Below are 17,602 nucleotides of genomic sequence, written 5' to 3' on the forward strand. Positions count from 1 at the left end.
ACCTGTATTTAAAAGGGTTAAAAGGTAAGCAGTTCTACGAAGATATACTTAATACCCTTGGTGATCAATGTCCTTCGTATGAGACCGTGAAAAATTGGACTGCAAGCTTCAAAAGAGGTAAATTTTCCATTGAAGATGATGACCGATCGGGAAGGCCAGTTTCTGTATCACTCCCCGTATATCTGAAGCATTGAATATTTCAACGCGTTCATCATATAGTTCACGTCAATTTGGACATGAGAAAAATTGCTGCAAAATGGATCCCCATTTTTTTACCAAAAACGTGCAAGGGTAGAAGCATCGCGTTCGATCTGTGCTCGATATTAAAACAATGTAGACTTCTTAAGCCGCATTGTTACTATGGATGAGACTTGGGTACATTTCTACGATCCAGAAACAAAGCATCAATCGATGGAATGGCAACACTCTGGATCTCCAAGACCTCCAAGAAGTTTCATGTCCAAAAATCTGCTGGAAAAGTTCTTCCTTCAATTTTTTCGGATTGCCATGGAGTAATCATGATTGATTTTTTGGATAAGGGTAGAACAATAACTGGAGATTACTATTCGACATTACTGAACACTCTACGGGAAAAAATTAAAGAGAAAAGACGCGGAAAGCTATCCAAAGGTATTTTGTTTTTGCAGGACAACGCCCCTGCACACACATCTCATATTGCCATGCAAAAAATTCGTGATTTAGGGTTTGAATTACTAGAAAAAGCTCCCCCCCAATTCACCAGATTTGGCTCCGTCCGACTATCATCTCTTTCCTCATCTGAAAAAAACTTTAAAAGGTCGTAAATTTTCTTCCAACGAGGAGGTAATAAAAGCTGTGGAGGTCTGGTTTGCAGAACAAGAAGAAACATTTTTTTTTGAAAGGTCTAGAGACGTTGAGGTTGGCTGTAATAAATGTATCCAATTAAGAGGAGAGTAATAAAATATTTTAACATTGAAATTTTGTTTGGTTCTTCTATAGTAGGCTAAGAGTTTTTTAATATATCCTCGTATAAGCTCACAATAAACTATTTCTACATTGTCATCATTAGCATCTTTTATTTAAACGATTCTTGAAGACCAAGTGTACCAAGAATAAGTGAATAATATTAAAAAAATGTGGTTTTTAAAAATTTATTTTTCACCTAATTATTTGTTATAAATTTACACCCACGCTATAATTTTCCAAAATAAATGCACAAATTATTTTATTTTATAGTTTGTTTTTCCTTTTGACCATCACAATGACTAGTAGTTTCTTACATAAAGCATCAGCTACCCAAATTACAATCCGTATCATGAGGATACACACACTGCTGCTTTGATAAACTAAACTGCAAACCTTCTGGACAATACATAGTGATTGGAAAACCATGAGCACAAATAATAAATTTGTCGCAATCACTAGGATGCTGCAGGTAACTTCCATCATCATTCTTGTAACAGATAGAAATTAAACTATCGCTAGGAGTTGTACAGCTTAGAGTGACAAGTCTTATTGGAATCACTCTACTTATTTTACAATTAGATTTAGCAGGTTCTACACAACTAATTAATTGGCTATTAAACCACAGGTTGTTGTTACATTTCATGACATAAGCTGTACCGTAAGAACAAGCTACAAACGAAGTGCAATCATTGGGGTGAGGCGCTATAAAATATTCAGAGGATAGATCTGCGCAGACATAGTCCATGTTTTCGGTAGTAGCCACAGTTGTTGTTATATCTTCAGTTGGTATTGTTGAAGATATTGTAGATAGAAATGTATATTCAGTGGGCATTTTTGAAGATATTGTAAATAAAGATGTTGCATCTTCAGTAGGTATTTGTGAAGATATCGTAGATAAAGATGCTGCATCTTCAGTAGGTATTTGTGAAGATATCGTAGATAAAGATGTTGCATCTTCACTAGGTATTTGTGAAGATATCGTAGATAAATATGTTGCATCTTCATTAGGTATTTGTGAAGATATCGTAGATAAAGATGTTGTATATTCAGTCTGTATTTGTGAAGTTACTGTAGATAAAGATGTTGTTGTATTTGATATTTCTGATGTTATAAGAGGTACAGTACTTAAATCCAGAGAAGTAGTTTTTCTGGTCGTATAAACATTTTCAGAAGTGGTTGATAATATCGCTTCAGTTGATACAGATGTAGAAATTATTAAAGAGCTTGTTGTTGCTTGCGTAGTGATTGGTGAAGTTGTAATAGTCGCCTCGCTTGATACGGGAATAGTTTTCCGAGTTGTAGATTTTGTACACGCTGTAGATTTTGTAGATGTTGTTGTAGTACTCATTGACGGTACCTTTGACGTTGTCGAAGAAGCAGTTGTTGATGTGTATGGGGATGTTTCTTCGGTAATAGAAGTTTGAGTTTTATCAGCTGCTGTCGTTTCTGATGAATCTGAAAATACATATTAAAACTGTGATCAGTGGTATCGAAAATATTATTCTCCAACTTAATTTCCGAATTAAATCATCGAAATGCAGAAATCAAAATGTAAGCCATATAGTTAGGATTGCGGCAAATTAAACAAAATCTGATAATAATGTAATGATATAGAAAAAGATTAGTAAGAAGTACTTTTATTAATAATTATATTTATCAATTTCACAATTTACAGTGATTGCGGCTATGATCTTGAAATGTTAATCGTTAAGCTCGACTTAATTTATTTGCTTTTGTCGATTAGTGTAATGAATCGATTGTTTTAAAGGTAATTATAAGGGTCAGGAATTGTAAGGCAGTCAGTCTTAGGTTATATCCTGTGCAGCTAACTATGGAGAGCAAGTTTTATGCTAATATAGCACCCCAAATGTTCAATTGTAGCTAAAAGTCCCATATAATTTCCCTTATTTTTATTTCCCGGAAAATTCTGAATCACAAAGACGAGAGCTGTCTAATCCTTCAATTCTAGCTAAGTCATAAGTTAGAGTATCTTTGGTAAGTTGTCGTATTTGAGAGACATTAAAAATACCAGCTTCAATATTGTGCATTTTAAGCTATTTGTCAAATATAAGAAAAGAAGTTTCTCGATGCACACTTTTTTATGTAATGGTGAAAGGATAATTTTCTCACGAGCTACCAATGAATTCTGCATTCTATACCTGTCTTTGGAGACCTCTTACTTTGTCTTTCCAATACTCTTGTTTGGCTATACTGTCCCAAAGGCATAAAACAGAAAAACTTAGTGTAACCATTCTATTGATCGGCAATAATGATCACTAATGGTCATTGTATTTTATTTTGCTCAAGACAAGCAAAATGGTAAAATATTCTTCCTTCATTATTTTACTGTATTATAACTTAGTCTAGTTTTTGATATATGAACAAAAGATAATACCTCTATATTCAGAAAAATAACACCGTACTTTATGTCTTTCACGATAAAAACTTATTTTAGTATCTCTAGAAAGCATTTTTTTTTCATTCAGTTTTGAAGCTAACAAATCTGAACTTTGTTTAGAAATATTTGAATTTCATACAAGATCATTCAACTCAAACAGCATTTTGGCTCATTCGACGTACGTTCAAAATCAGCATCATTTTGTGATGAGCTTAGTCTTTCAATATTTTCTTCTAAGGGTTCAGTCAGATATGTGAAGAGTCAGATGATTGCTGTATTTGACGTTAAACACAACCATTTAGCTCAATTTTCAGTGTTTAAATCATTTAAGTTCACGCATCAAAATAACAAGTGACTCTCACCTAATAGCCGTAGTTCTAAATTGAAAGGCACTTCTTTTTTTACCACTTTTACATAATCTTAAATATTCCAAATACGATTCACAATTCAGAGCTCAAGACTTCTTATTCTTATCGAAGAGCATCCCAAATACAGGCAATTTTCGCCAACTCTAATATAAATATTTTGTGAACTAGTGTTATACAGGATGTTTCAAAAAAAAAGGTAGATAGAAAAATATTTGGGGTTTGTACAGTAGAAATACACATTTTTTACAATTTTGCCGCAACTACTGATCGATTCGGAAAATGGTGAATCAATTAATTACAACACCTTCTGTCAAAGTGCGGTGGAGCTCCATTGGGCAAAAGAAAATTGAGATTTTCGCTTGTTTAGCGTTAAATTTTCTAATATCTCGAATAAGTGAATGCTTAAAAATTCTAGGTTTTATTGATGGGGTCTCATTTACGCGACAAAAAATTTTCAATTCACACAATGCTGATTAATTAATAATAATATGATTAATAACTTTATCTATACTTTATCTATACATAGCAGCATCAGTTATTACTTCATAATTTTCAATTCAAAATATTCCGAAAACGAAAGTATCGAGTTTTATCAAGAGTAATATTGAAAAATATATGTCCAATACTACTTGGTGCGAACCATGTAACTAGCGCTCTCTATCAGAGTCAGACATAAAAACAAATTCCTTGAATGTATGAGCTTCCAAAACATATTCGTATAAAATTTAAATACAATGTTGCCAGTAGTTGCGGCAAAATCATGAAAAATGTGTATATTTTTTTGTCAACGCCCTTTATCTTGAATACGGGTGGCGTTACGCAAGCCACCAATATTTTTCAGTATCCTAGAGACGGGATCACCTTTTTTGAAAAAACCTGTAGGAGGCTAAAAATACCCAGCCAGACAAATACAAGACAATAACGTTAACATTATTGAGATAGTGTCAAATGGTATCACTCCAGTTAGGAGATGGAAAGGAGTCGACAAAGTCTGTAAAAAACTAATAACCATCCATGCATTCGTAGGAAATAAAGCACGCTGATCTGTAAGGTTGACACATTTTAAGGATACAAACATCTTTTATTTGATAACCTCCTTATTAGAAAGGAAAATGACTACCAATTTTACGTTTTTTTTTTTAAATTTAATTTGGGGTGGGCGGGTACAGCTGCGGCTGTATTATTCCCTATTGTCGGCCATTTGGCTGGAGAACCGGTTCACCAGGTTGCAAGGAAACCGCAGAAAACCTGCAACACCGACGATCGACGAACCGTATAGGGTGGGTGTTGGGGGTCGGAATTTATCTGATTGATATGGGGGAATTATCGTGGAAGTCGAGGTAGATTTCAGGGAGATCATCGTATGTTGTTGCTAGCAGTCGAGGTGGCGGATAAGGGAGTTTTTTTGGGTTTTAAGCCGAGGGGCCGCATATTGTTGATACAGGGGATGATAAGGGTTTTTTTCTCGCAGTGAAATTAGTTGATTCGATGGTACGAATCACAAAACGGGATTGGAGATCATTTAGGCGGCTTGAAATGGGGGTTATGTCTGTATTGACATAAACGGTTTTGCTGGGGCTAAATCTACACTTGTATTGGCAGTACCTGCGAATGGACAGCTTGCAGGTCAGGAGTTTTTTGAGAAGATATTCGGGCGAGGTGCTGAAGACGTTTACTCTATATTCGATAATGGGGCGGATGTATGTTTTATACGTATGAAGTAGGGTGGGGGGTGGGTTCGTCCGAAATTTCCTTCGAGTGCCTTGATGAGACAGACTCGTCTCCGTACTCTGTTTAGAGTGTCATTCAGATCGACCGTCCAACTGAGAGTGTGAGTAAATTTCACACCCAGATAGACGGCTTCTCTGCGGATTTCGTGCCTCTCTCCCAAAGTCTCAAGTGGAAGTTTTAGGGTTGATATTTGCTCTTTGAAGATATTAAAATATTAGTCAAAAAGTCAAATAAACAATTGATATGAATCTAATAGGCTGCTGTGTGTATTTAAAGTTACTAAAAGACGTCAGTGTAATATTTGTAAATTTAATTATGGCTCATTTGTCCGAGACTCAAAGAATAGACATTTCGATTATGATTGGTTGTGGTTATAAAACAAGAACTCAAAAGGAGGTTTGTGAAATTTTTAATAATAATACCCTAGTCAACATGTTTCGCAGTCTACAGTTAGCAAAACATATAAAAATTATATATAAAAACCAGGTAAAAATATTCAATTTACTGATGAAAACAAGTTAAATGTACTTCTAGAGATTGAAGAAAATCCGCATAGGACTCGAAAACTTGCCATCGACAATGATGTAAGTAATCATCTATTTTGAGGGTTTTACGTAAATAAAAATACCACCCTTACAAAGTTCAAAAACGAAATATTTTTTTCTGAAGCAGCAAAGTTTCATTTAAACGGAACGGTTAACAAACACAACTGTAGATATTGAAGCAGAAAAAATCCTCAACTGGATGTGTGAGACTCACACCCAATATCCTAAGAAAGAGAACGTTTAGGTTGGTATCATTGACAATAAAATTATTTGCCCTTATTTTGTTGAGGGCACAGTTAATGGTGAGGTTTATCTAGATTTTTTAGTGCCTACACTACAAAGACTTTATCTATTTACTACCTACAAGCGGGAGCTCCACCGCATGTTGCACGTACAGTTAGAAATTATTTAAACGAATATTTTCCCAATAGGTGGATTGGAAGACGTGGAACGATCGAATGGCTAGAAAGATCCCTCGATTTGAATCCTCTCGATTACTTCTTACAAGGCTTTTTTAAAATCTAAAGTATATTTTGATAGACCAGACAATATTGCTGTGGCTACCGGAAAAAATTAAAAAAATAACCCCTGAAATCACACAAAATGTTTTACAAAAATTTCAAAATCGCCTCGGTTATTGTCAAGAACTGAGTGTTGGTAATTTTGGACATTCAATTTAATTGTAAATTACATTGAAAATACATTTTAAATATTATGGGACATTATTAAGTTATGACCAAATTTCAAAAACTTCATATTGCTGAATAGAGGACTAAAATCCCAAGGTGCCCACGACCCCCTTTCTTATTTACAATTTTCGAGTGGGTGCTTATAATTCGGAGTAGATGCTGGAGGAGGATAATATTTTCTTATCGTAAATTGTCAATTTGAGAATAAAAATCGACCTGTTTCAGGTTTTTTCACATAGTACATAATAACGCTAAAATTGACCTTGATTTTCACGTGGAAATTATTTGAAGGTATTAGAATAACTCAAAATTCATATAAGAGCTGTGCCATGAGATTGCAGATATATTCACAAACAAACAAACAACGAAATAAAGTTAGGAAATTAAGGAATGTTAAAAATTTGAGAAAAAAAAATGAATAATGTCCTATACACAGAGAAAAACTCTGTGAGATATAAATTTGAAATATTTTGATGAAATTAGCGCACAAAACTAAACTAATGAAATATTAAAGATATTGCTGGTGGAATTTCAAATAGCCATCAAAAATTGGACGCGATTTTCAAAAACTATGATCAAAATGCCTATCTGGGTTGGGATTTGCAATGAATTGATAGGTGATCTATCTAATTCTGGATCATAGCTTCCGAAGAGCCCCAAGATCTGTGATTCAAGTTTATAGAGTCACTGAGGTTGAAGAACTTCCATTTTAAGAGAAAAATTAAATTTAAGCGCAGATGATTTTTAATACATTACATGTAATTATAAATATCTATTCAATGAAGGATTTCCTCGGAAGGTTCAAGAGACCCCAGATTACATTTTCATAATTTCTCTACAAAATTTTATTTCTTTGTATTTATTATTTTTTTTTTTGTTATTTATAAAACAATACTATGATATATGCTTTCTTTTGTTTGATAATACTTTAATCTAGAGTAGTAAAACTCTAATTAGTAGATATTAGAAATCCACCTCCATAAACTCAGATGAGACTCAACTTTCTGGAGAATAATGATATCAGCTTTATTATTGTTTTGAATTATTTGAATTGTTTCTGTAATTGATTGTAAAAAAAACGGACCAAACAAACAAATATGTCTCCCTTTTATTTTATACTTCATTCCCGCATTTACTCAACTCTCTCAAAATAAAATATGGAAATTCACGACTCGATGTCACTAGTACACACTATACACTAGTTTCCGTATAATACACAAAAATTAGTTTAAAAATTTGAAAGAAAGCACCCCACGCTTTTATAATAGTGACATTAATTTTATTGTTATTTTCTATTGATTATTGCGAAAGGGGTGTTTTTTAGTTTTTTTTTTTAACTAATTTATTTTCTACTTTATAGAAGAACTATAAAAGCGTGCTTCTCAGTGTTTTGAAACTGTATTTTATGTTTTGATTATTAGCTAAATTTGCTTTTTCAAACCCGTCTCTAATATGTATTTATGGTTGCCTCTCGATTCTGAAGTCTAGGAGTGCGCTTTTACGTATGAGGTTGTATTGATATCTAGTTAGCTTAGACCAGTTCCATATATAAACAAAATATTGCGTTACCATAGCAACGAACAATAACTTATTAGAAGTGTCAGTGTAGAGTTTGACGTCAAAATAGTAAACCAGAGTTACGCAATAAATTAAAAGAAAAAAGAGGACTATCGAGCCATCATCAAGTACCTGTATTTAAAAGCGTTAAAAGGTAATCAGATTTACGAACATATGCTTAATACCCTTGGTGATCAATGTCCTTTGTATGCGACCGTGAGAAATTGAACTGCAAGCTTCAAAAGAGGTAAATTTTCCATTGAAGATTATGACCGATCGGAAAGGCCAGTTCTGTGTCAGTCCCCGAAAATATCGATGCAGTTCATGACATGATTTTATCAGACCGTCGAATTGGGCTGAAGCACTGAATATTTCATACGAACGCGTTCATCATATAGTTCACGTCAATTTTGACATGTGAAAAATTGCTGCAAAATAGATCCCCAAATGTTTGAATGTTGACCAAAAGCGTGCAAGGGTAGAAGCATCGCGTTCGATCTGTGCTCGATTTGTAAACGATGTAGACCTCTTAAACCGAATTGTTACTATCGATGAGACTTGGGTACATTTCTACGATCCAGAAACAAAGCAACAATCGATGGAATGGCGACACTCTGGTTCTTCATGACCTAAGAAGTTTCGTGTCCAAAAATCTGCTGTAAAAGTTCTTGATTCAGTTTTTTGGGATTGCCATGGAGTAATCATGATTGATCTTTTGGATAAAAGTATAACAATAACTGGAGACACTCTAAGGGAGAAAATTAAAGAGAAAAGACGCGAAAAGCTATCCAAAGCTGATTTGTTTTTGCAGGACCACGCCCCTGCACACAAATCTCATGTTACCATGAAAAAAATTAGTGATTTAGGGTTTGAATTACTAGAACACCCCTCTTATTCACCGGATTTGGCTCCGTTCGACTATCATCTCTTTCCTCAACTGAAAAAAAGTTTAAAACGTCCTAAATTTTCTTCCAACGAGGAAGTAATAAAAGCTGTGGAGGTCTGGTTGGCAGAACAAGAAGAAACATTTTTTTTTGAAAGGTCTAGAGACGTTGCAGGTTCGCTGTAATAAATGTATCCAATTAAGAGGAGAATATGTCGAGTAATAATATATTTTGATATTGAAATTTTGTTTGGTTCTATAGTAGGCTAACAATTTTACAATTTATCCTCGTAGTTCGCCCACTAGCTTTATCTTACTCTCATGTAAAGGATACAAAAAAATTTATTAATCCGGTTAAATATAATCAGGATAATGTGATATTTTCATAGAATTATTTCATTGTCGTCAGTTTTTGACAAGAGTGCAAAGTTTAAATTAAATCTGATCTCTCAAAGTAGGAAAAAGTTGATATCAAAAAGTAAGTGATAAATATAGAAACATAAAGGATAAATTACTAAAAGCGTATTAAAAAAATACTGCTATTAATAAAGCAAAGAACCATATAGAATTATGCTTATATCTGGAATAAAAGCTAAAGAATAGAAAAAATGGAGCAAATCGAATATTTTGCAATCGCTTTCACAAATGAAAGAGACGAAGAAAGGGACAATAAACAAAACATATAATTAAAACACGAGATAGAAGATAGATGGGTAAAACAAGAGAATAAGGTGGGAAAAAACCAAAGGAAGACCAAGGAAAAAATGGTTTGAGGAGTATAAAAGAAATTAGAAAACAGTAGGGGTGAGAGACTGGTACAGTGAGGCAAAAAGCAGAAAAAAAGGAAAGGGAGAATAAAAGAACTTATAACCGAGGGAGGTACATAACAATAATCACCTTCTGTTGAAATTACACATCCAACATTCTGGGGGTAATCACAAACATTCAACTCAGGATTGAAATGAAGATTTGCTGGACAATTGAATAGATATGGGAGTCCATTTGAGCACTGCCAAAAACTCCCACAGTCTTCTTTATTCGGAAAATACGCCGCATTAGAACCGTCGCGTGGACAATCAGCTGTAACAAATGAATTCAATTTTAGTAAAACATATTTATTCAGAGTATTTTGATGCTCATTTTTGTATTAGTAATTTGTTTCATTTATTTAAAATACGCCATCATGATCTGAAATTGATCGAATTATTTGATTTAGGCTCCGGTAGTGGGGCCGACAGCGGCAGCCTCCCACGCACGAAGATAAAAAAAGTTTTTATGTTACTGTTAATGAAAATTAATGTTAGCTTGCTGTTTCTCAGTGGAAAGTTCGTCAGCTGATAACTTGAAATGTGTACTTGAAATGTGTAACGTAGAAACATCTATCACCTACTGAATCTTATCAGCTGACGACTTTTCCCTTGATTTACAGCTAGCTAATTTTTTTATTATTTACTAGAGTATATTCTCTTATTAATTTTCACGCGGGAGGAAATCACTTTTCTCTAGTTATTCTTTTTTTATATATAAATTGAAGTTATACATAAGCCCTTTTTACATTGTAGCTAGATTGTGAAGTCGAATTACCCTATCTAGATGTTATGCTATAGCTACTAAAGGTACACTGAGAGGGGGCAAGATGTACCCATGACTATATACAAAGGCCCTTTGTTATGTTGTATAGTACAGATGGAAGCTTCTAGGTAGAAAAGAAATAGGTGGGGAATATAATGCATTCTTCACGAAGAAGTAAATCTAATAAAATGTCAGAAGTGTTACCGGACCAGATTACAACAACAAATTTAATCGATGGAGAATGTGAAATTCCGGAAATATTCATAAACTTTTATATAAAATTAATATCTGGTGAAAATTATCGACGGAGACAAAAGATAAGAACAAGATGGCTAGCCGAATCCTTTTCTAAAGATATAATTTATACTATTTCGAATAGTCGAATTAAATTAATCGAAGCATATTTGTTTGAGCATATCTTTGAAAAGTTTAACCAACAGCAAAAAAAATATTAAATTTGTTAATCGGCATGGTCATTGCTGTAGTTATAGTACACTAGAAGGCCTTGAGACTGAGGCAACATTCACTTCTTGCGAGCTCGCCGAAATTTGTCCAGAAGGTATTTTACGAACATCTCATTTGTATACTGGAGTTGCATTCGGCAATTACAATCGTTTCGTAGACACTACCACTGGCAAAGATACACTCCACGATACTATAGGTGTCATTTTCCAAATTGAAAACAATATCGTCAGTGAGGAAGCAGTTAATGAAGCAGTAGTTGAGGATGATAATCTACATCAAAATCTTTAGACGGAAAATAATGTCATCGGTGAAGTAGACACAGGCATCAATGTGGATAATGTTTCGGTATCTCGATCTCGCAAACATAGAGGAAGTTTTGATATTGTTACTCCATAGCAACATAGGTTGAACAAAAAAGATTTATTTGCCAAAATTCAAGAGTTTACTTGCCAAATGTACAACTTTAACCGATTGAAGAAGATAAACGATGCTAGAGTTGCGATATTCCAAAAAACTTATTAAGTTTTTGGACAATACAGATGAATTCAAGTTGCCCAAAAAAGGTATTGACGGTTCTTCGCTACCCCCATGTGAATCAGAACATATAAATAATATTTAAGGGCGTGTTACAATGCCCAAATTTGATCTCACGAACACCTTGAAGTTCGTACAACTGAAGAACCTTCAGATTTTGGTTGGGAAGAAATTGATAATAGATTTGAATTTCATTGGTTTTCTAGGACTCAGTTACCAATGTCGATTGAAGAGATAACCATTCAGCCTGAAAAAGTTATCATTTCTTTTTTCATATTGATCATATTTTACTATGCACGCGTACTAATAATTTTTTTTATCTTTTAACAGATGATAATGATTATGATGACATGATCGTATGTAATAACTCCGACAGCGAATCTGGCAGTGAATTTGAGATAATTGAAAGCGACTCAAGCCAAAGCGAGAACGAAAATGAATAATTGTTATTATTATTTGTATTCATTTCAATAAAATAAGAGTTCAGTAGTTGATAAAATTATTCTACAATAAATTATTGATTAATTACATTAGTTATACCTATATTTCTTTCATTATTAAAGTCATATTTATTATCAACATACTCAAATCAAGTTTACTGCCAAACAACTAGAGCAAAGTGATTTCCTCCCGGATGAAAATATATAAGAGAATATACTAAGAGAGAAGAGAATAAGGTAATATACTCTAGTAAATAATAAAAAAAATCAAGGGGAAAGTCGTCAGCTGATAAGATTCAGTAGGTGATAGATGCTGCACGTTACACATTTCAAGTTACCAGCTGACGAACTTTTCACTGAGATACAGGAAGCTAACATTAATTTTCACTCACAGTAACATATAAACTATCACCAGATTAATTTTAAGTTGAGAGGAAATCATTGAAAATATAAATTATTTTTACATATTCGAGCGGCCAGCTGACGTATAATCCGCCATATTATAGTCAGCTGACTTTATTTTTCCTTCAAGATATTAGATAAACTATTATTCGAGAAATTTTAGAATGGGAGGAAATGACTAAAAAACCTTTTTTTTCTTCATGCGTGGAAGGCTGCCGCTGCCTGCCCCACTACCCAAGCCGGAGCCGCAGCTGACGATCGCGAAGCTTCATAACACAACTTCCTATTGCATTTTACGAATTCGTGATAAAAATTTGTCACTGGCTCCCGGACCATTAGTCTCGGCTAATTCATAAAAGTTCAGTTAGCAGTTAGATTTAGCGCGCACTACGTATACCAGCTCCCAGGACCGTAACTTGTGAACCACTTCGAATATCGAATAATCCTTTGACACACATTTTTTACAAATGCTATAGATGTGATTTATGAAAAAAAATCGATTTATTCGACCCGAGAAACTAGAGATCCCCTTGTGTGACGAAGTTCAAGTTGTGCTGAGTTACAACTTGCAGTGTGCAGTCTCGTGTGAATATGGAAAATTTGGAAAGGCCACGTGGATGCCGAAAGAAAGTCCTTTAACTTTTGAATTATTTCATTGTTGTATTTATGTAAAAGTGTTGTGAACACAGTGGAAACAATTAGTTTTACGCTTGGTGTTGGAAAATCTTCGAGTTACAGAGTAAAGAGAAATATGGCGAGTTTCAAACAGCAAACCTAACCAAACTTTCATATATGATATAATACAAAAGAAAGACTTGTATTCTTTCTTTTTACGAAAAATAATTTTCGACAGTAGGTTCGAGATGATAAGAATTACTTTGAAATTACTCGACACACATTATGGAAACTTATAAAAGAATTAGGTTGTGGCCGAGTAAATTATTCCAAAAAATCTATTTAAATAGAGAGAACGATATTGTATAATGGATAGAAATTACCTAACGACTATAAAAGAAATGAGAATTTATTCACCCAATAAATTTTAGTAAAATGAAACTGTCACAAGTCGATGACAAGCTTTTCAAAAAACTTTATCTACTGGTTTCAATCCACAATCAGAACAGATACTTAGACTTATAATAGGGCTCATTGGTATTTCAACGGTTTTCTTGAAATGTACTGATGACAAATCTTCTTCCTCAGAACTGTATAATAGTAATATATGTATGTATGTATGTAGAGATTGGGGTATCATATACACTATGACCCAAAGGATCTGTTGTATCATTCTTCCTTGCTGCGATATTGAGGAATCCAGTATTTACACGTGATCCATTAATTCCACTTCTTTAAGAAAGGTACAGAATGTGGGATAGCTGTAGCTACCAGATATCTTAGTCTAGGTGTAGTGCTCTGGAGTTCCATTGTGTTTCACACTTCAAGATGCCGTGGATAGAGGTTTCGTCCACTGTGTAACAAAATCTGCATGCCGCCTTATCTGCTAAGTCTAGCGTCTTCAAATGTCCATAGATGCGACAATGCCCCGATAGGACTTCTGTTAGTATTCTTAGATTGTTCTTACTTGGGTTGTTCCATTCAGCAGATCTTCTCTGGTTATAGTTTCCCAGGAGAGTCTTTGCTAATCTCAGCTTCTGTAGGTGGTTGTCCCAATAATTGGTTATGCTCCTATCTATCTTCTTTTCCAGTGCTTTGTCCATTGTTCAGTAGCTGATACCACAGAAGGGTTCAAGTCCCATGAAGGACTTGTCTGCCCCCTCTTTAGCGAGTTTATCAGCTCCTTAGTAATAGATAATGCAAATTATGACTCGAGAAAAATTACCCACAACCAACAATATTGGCTAAATTCAAAGAATATCAAGTTTGATACCGGTACTGCATTCTTTGTGTGTTCCATTCATATAGAGAAAAAAATAAAAAATTGATGACATGTCATTGCAGAAAATCGTAGAATGACGGTGGTTAGATCGCCACCATATCATTCCGAACTAAACCCGATTGAACTGGTATAGCCACAGATATAAAGATTAACATTGTAAATAAAAAAACTACGTTCAATGTAGATACTTTGCGTAGACTAAAAATAGAAATAAAGGGAAGGCTAATATATCAGTAATGCAATTTCTGATCATTTTTGCTAAAAAAATGACGTATTCTAACAAATCTGAACAAGTTCACAATGCCGAAATTGTCATGGACTTTTATAGAAAGTAAATTCAAATTTCGTACTTACGATACGTTTTCACAGCTACAATTGAAAGGAGAAAATAAAATAATCGTTGAGAATACATAAGTACGGAGGTACATTTTTTAACGCTTCTATAGGAACTACACATTTTACTGAATATGGTTCAATATTTTGTTGATATCGACATATGAATTTATGACAGGTTTAAAACATGGGAGATAATCTATGAATTCGACGAATACAAATTTATAGATATATTGTATAGTTTTAATCTCTTTTATATTGAAATACTTGATTGAATTTTCCAATTGATTGCGGAAATAATTTATTAATAAAGGAGTTTCATATTATTAGGAGTGTTAATGAAAGTTACTACGAAGTAGCTTCACTAGCTATTTAAGAGCGCGTATGCTCTTTCATTTCATCGGTATATCACTTATTTCGTCATCGATATGCTCTCCTTTCCATACTCTACACGATTTGAAAATTCTGAAAATCGCTTTCTCTTCCCTTTGCAATTTAGTAAAATTTCACGTGTATTGGGTATAGATTCCATATATTTTAGGATCGCTGGTTCCAAAAATAGCTCAGATACCTCAAAATGTGGCCCTGACGACGACGAGTCGATGGACGAAAAGTGACTAGTAAGTAATGATACTTATTGTTTTGCCGCTCATGTGGTAACTCTGGAGCATCGACTTCTACGACGTAATGTGGTAATACCACTCTTTCCAATTATCTCAGAAACGGCTTGTAGGATTTTAATAAATTTTTGTGTACAATGGTCTTATGATACGGCCGGTATCATTTGTTCTTTCAAATTGATCACCATGTATATTTATTATTTTTCATCTGTTCCCTATACCTAAATGCCATAATATTGCTTTCAGCTACATTTGCGTTATCTCCGCCATAAGCTGAAATAATACATTTAGGTGTCTATTACAGCTACAATAACAAATTTGACGTTTCAATAAATTATTATTGTTGAAGTTTATTGAAAGTCACAATGGATCGTTTATCTGAAAAAGAACGAATTGATATTTTAATGATATTAGGATATGATGATAGGCGTAGTAATCAACAAAAAACGTGGAATATTTTTAATAATTTATATCCTAACCGAAATCTCATAACTAGATCTACTGTTAGTAAATTAGTAAAAAATTTTAACGAAACTGGTTCAGTAGTAAAAAATTTATCCAAATTAGGGCGCAGAAAAACTGCATCAACTGAAAACAAATCTTTAGATGTTTGTGTCCTGTTAGAGGACGATCTTCACTTGAGTACTAGACAAATATAGTTGACAGATGACGATTTTGATAGAGGTTTCAGACCTAATCATGGAAAATATTACAACCAAAACGCTACAAATTTTTTAAGTAATGTTACGTTTTGCGCTGAGGCTACTTTTTGTATTAATGGAAACGTAAATCGGCATAACTGTAGATACTAGTCACGTAACAATCCTCATTGGATTCGTGAATGCCAGACCCAATTTCCCAAAAAACTGAATCTATGGGCTGGAATAATAGGCGGCAAAATAATTGAACCCTTTTTCATTGAGGGTAACTTAAATGGTCTGGCGTATTTAGATTTATTGGAAAATATACTTGAGTTGGCTCGGACATTTTCAAATCCCAATAAGTATTTTCAATTACATTTTAAAAACAAACTTCATTATTAGAAATTTTCAAACAATAACAATATCCCAAACGACAATATTTGGCTACAACAAGATAGTGCCCCACCTCACTATGAGTGTGTGGTGAGGCAATACCTAAATAATGTGTTTCCCAGGAGTTGTATTGGAAGGAGTGGTCACGTCACTTGAAAAACATCGTTTATAAAACAAAACCTGCCAATATTCAGGAATTAAAAGATAGGATTACCACAGAAATAAGACGAATTGAGCAGTCAGGGATGTTGCAAAATGTTATACAAAGTTTTAAAAATCGCAAGGATTGTTGTATTGAAGTAAATGGATAACATTTTGAGTATCTGCTGTGCTAAGAGCCTCGCGCCTCGCAGCCGAAAATAAATTTAACCACACTATATACGCGAATAATCTTGTATGATGTTTGGATCCCAATATCTCCGTAATTACTGTATATTATGCGTTCATATTCTACAGGTTATCAATATCGAAAATAAATAAGCTGGAAAATAATCAAAGATAAATTAAAGCTTGCTATGAAGCCTTTATCAGACACAAAGTGGAAAAGCAGAGTCCAGGAGGTGAAGGCTGTATTATTGCAATTTGTTGCATAAAAAACTTAAAATGCCAAACGGAACAATTGGACACACTCAGTGACTGCGATTCTGTTCTTAAACGAAATGTTTAGTTTGGAATTTATCATATCATTACAAACATGGTATTAATTATTAACGCGTGTCAATACCATTAGCAAATTATGGCAATCTGTACAAGTCCATTTAAGCATTACTAGTGAACATTTGCGTACATTTTGTGACTGGATCAAAGAATATCGACAAACTGGATTCAAAAAATGCTTGAAAGACGCACAAAATTTCCTGATGTTTCCAGTTTTAATTTAGTTACAACGCCCGAATGTTTGCCATCCATGACAGGAGCGCCATTCGTAGTTGTGCTGCTAAGTGTATTCCATTCGAGCACATATTCTGCTAATAAATGCTCAATAGCAGAATAAATATCATTTGCTGTTGTAATACCTGACAATGGAACGCACTTTAATTGTTTATACAGCAAGTTGAGCTGTATAAACAGTATCAGTGCTCTCGTCAACAGCCAGTGAAAAGTTTGTAAATTCCTTAATTTTCTCCTTTAATTGAAGAACCAAATTTTGAGATAAATCATTTATTCTTAACATTTTGAGATAGAAATG

General features: G+C 33.9%; 1 protein-coding gene across 1 annotated transcript; it reads right to left on the reverse strand.

Annotated features, from left to right (window-relative positions):
- Nucleotides 1-1,267: 1,267 nt before the first annotated feature.
- Nucleotides 1,268-14,883, reverse strand: LOC130446877 (chondroitin proteoglycan 1-like). Its single transcript, XM_056783383.1, has 3 exons — nt 14,781-14,883; nt 10,014-10,196; nt 1,268-2,400 (listed from the first exon to the last, which is right to left on the reverse strand). The coding sequence occupies exons 1-3, from the start codon at nt 14,881-14,883 to the stop codon at nt 1,268-1,270; spliced, it is 1,419 nt and encodes a 472-aa protein (XP_056639361.1).
- Between the last annotated feature and the right edge of the window lie 2,719 nt (nt 14,884-17,602).

The sequence above is a fragment of the Diorhabda sublineata genome, chromosome 7 (genome assembly GCF_026230105.1).
Source record: "Diorhabda sublineata isolate icDioSubl1.1 chromosome 7, icDioSubl1.1, whole genome shotgun sequence".
NCBI lineage: Eukaryota > Metazoa > Arthropoda > Insecta > Coleoptera > Chrysomelidae > Diorhabda > Diorhabda sublineata.

Coding starts and splice junctions, on each gene's coding strand:
- LOC130446877 (XM_056783383.1), bottom strand. CDS start 14,883: ATGTGTAGTTCCTATAGAAGCGTTAAAAAATGTACCTCCGTACTTATG. Junction 10,197..14,780: donor TGTAGCTGTGAAAACGTATC/GTAAGTACGAAA, acceptor CATTTGTTACAG/CTGATTGTCCACGCGACGGT. Junction 2,401..10,013: donor ATGTGTAATTTCAACAGAAG/GTGATTATTGTT, acceptor ATGTATTTTCAG/ATTCATCAGAAACGACAGCA.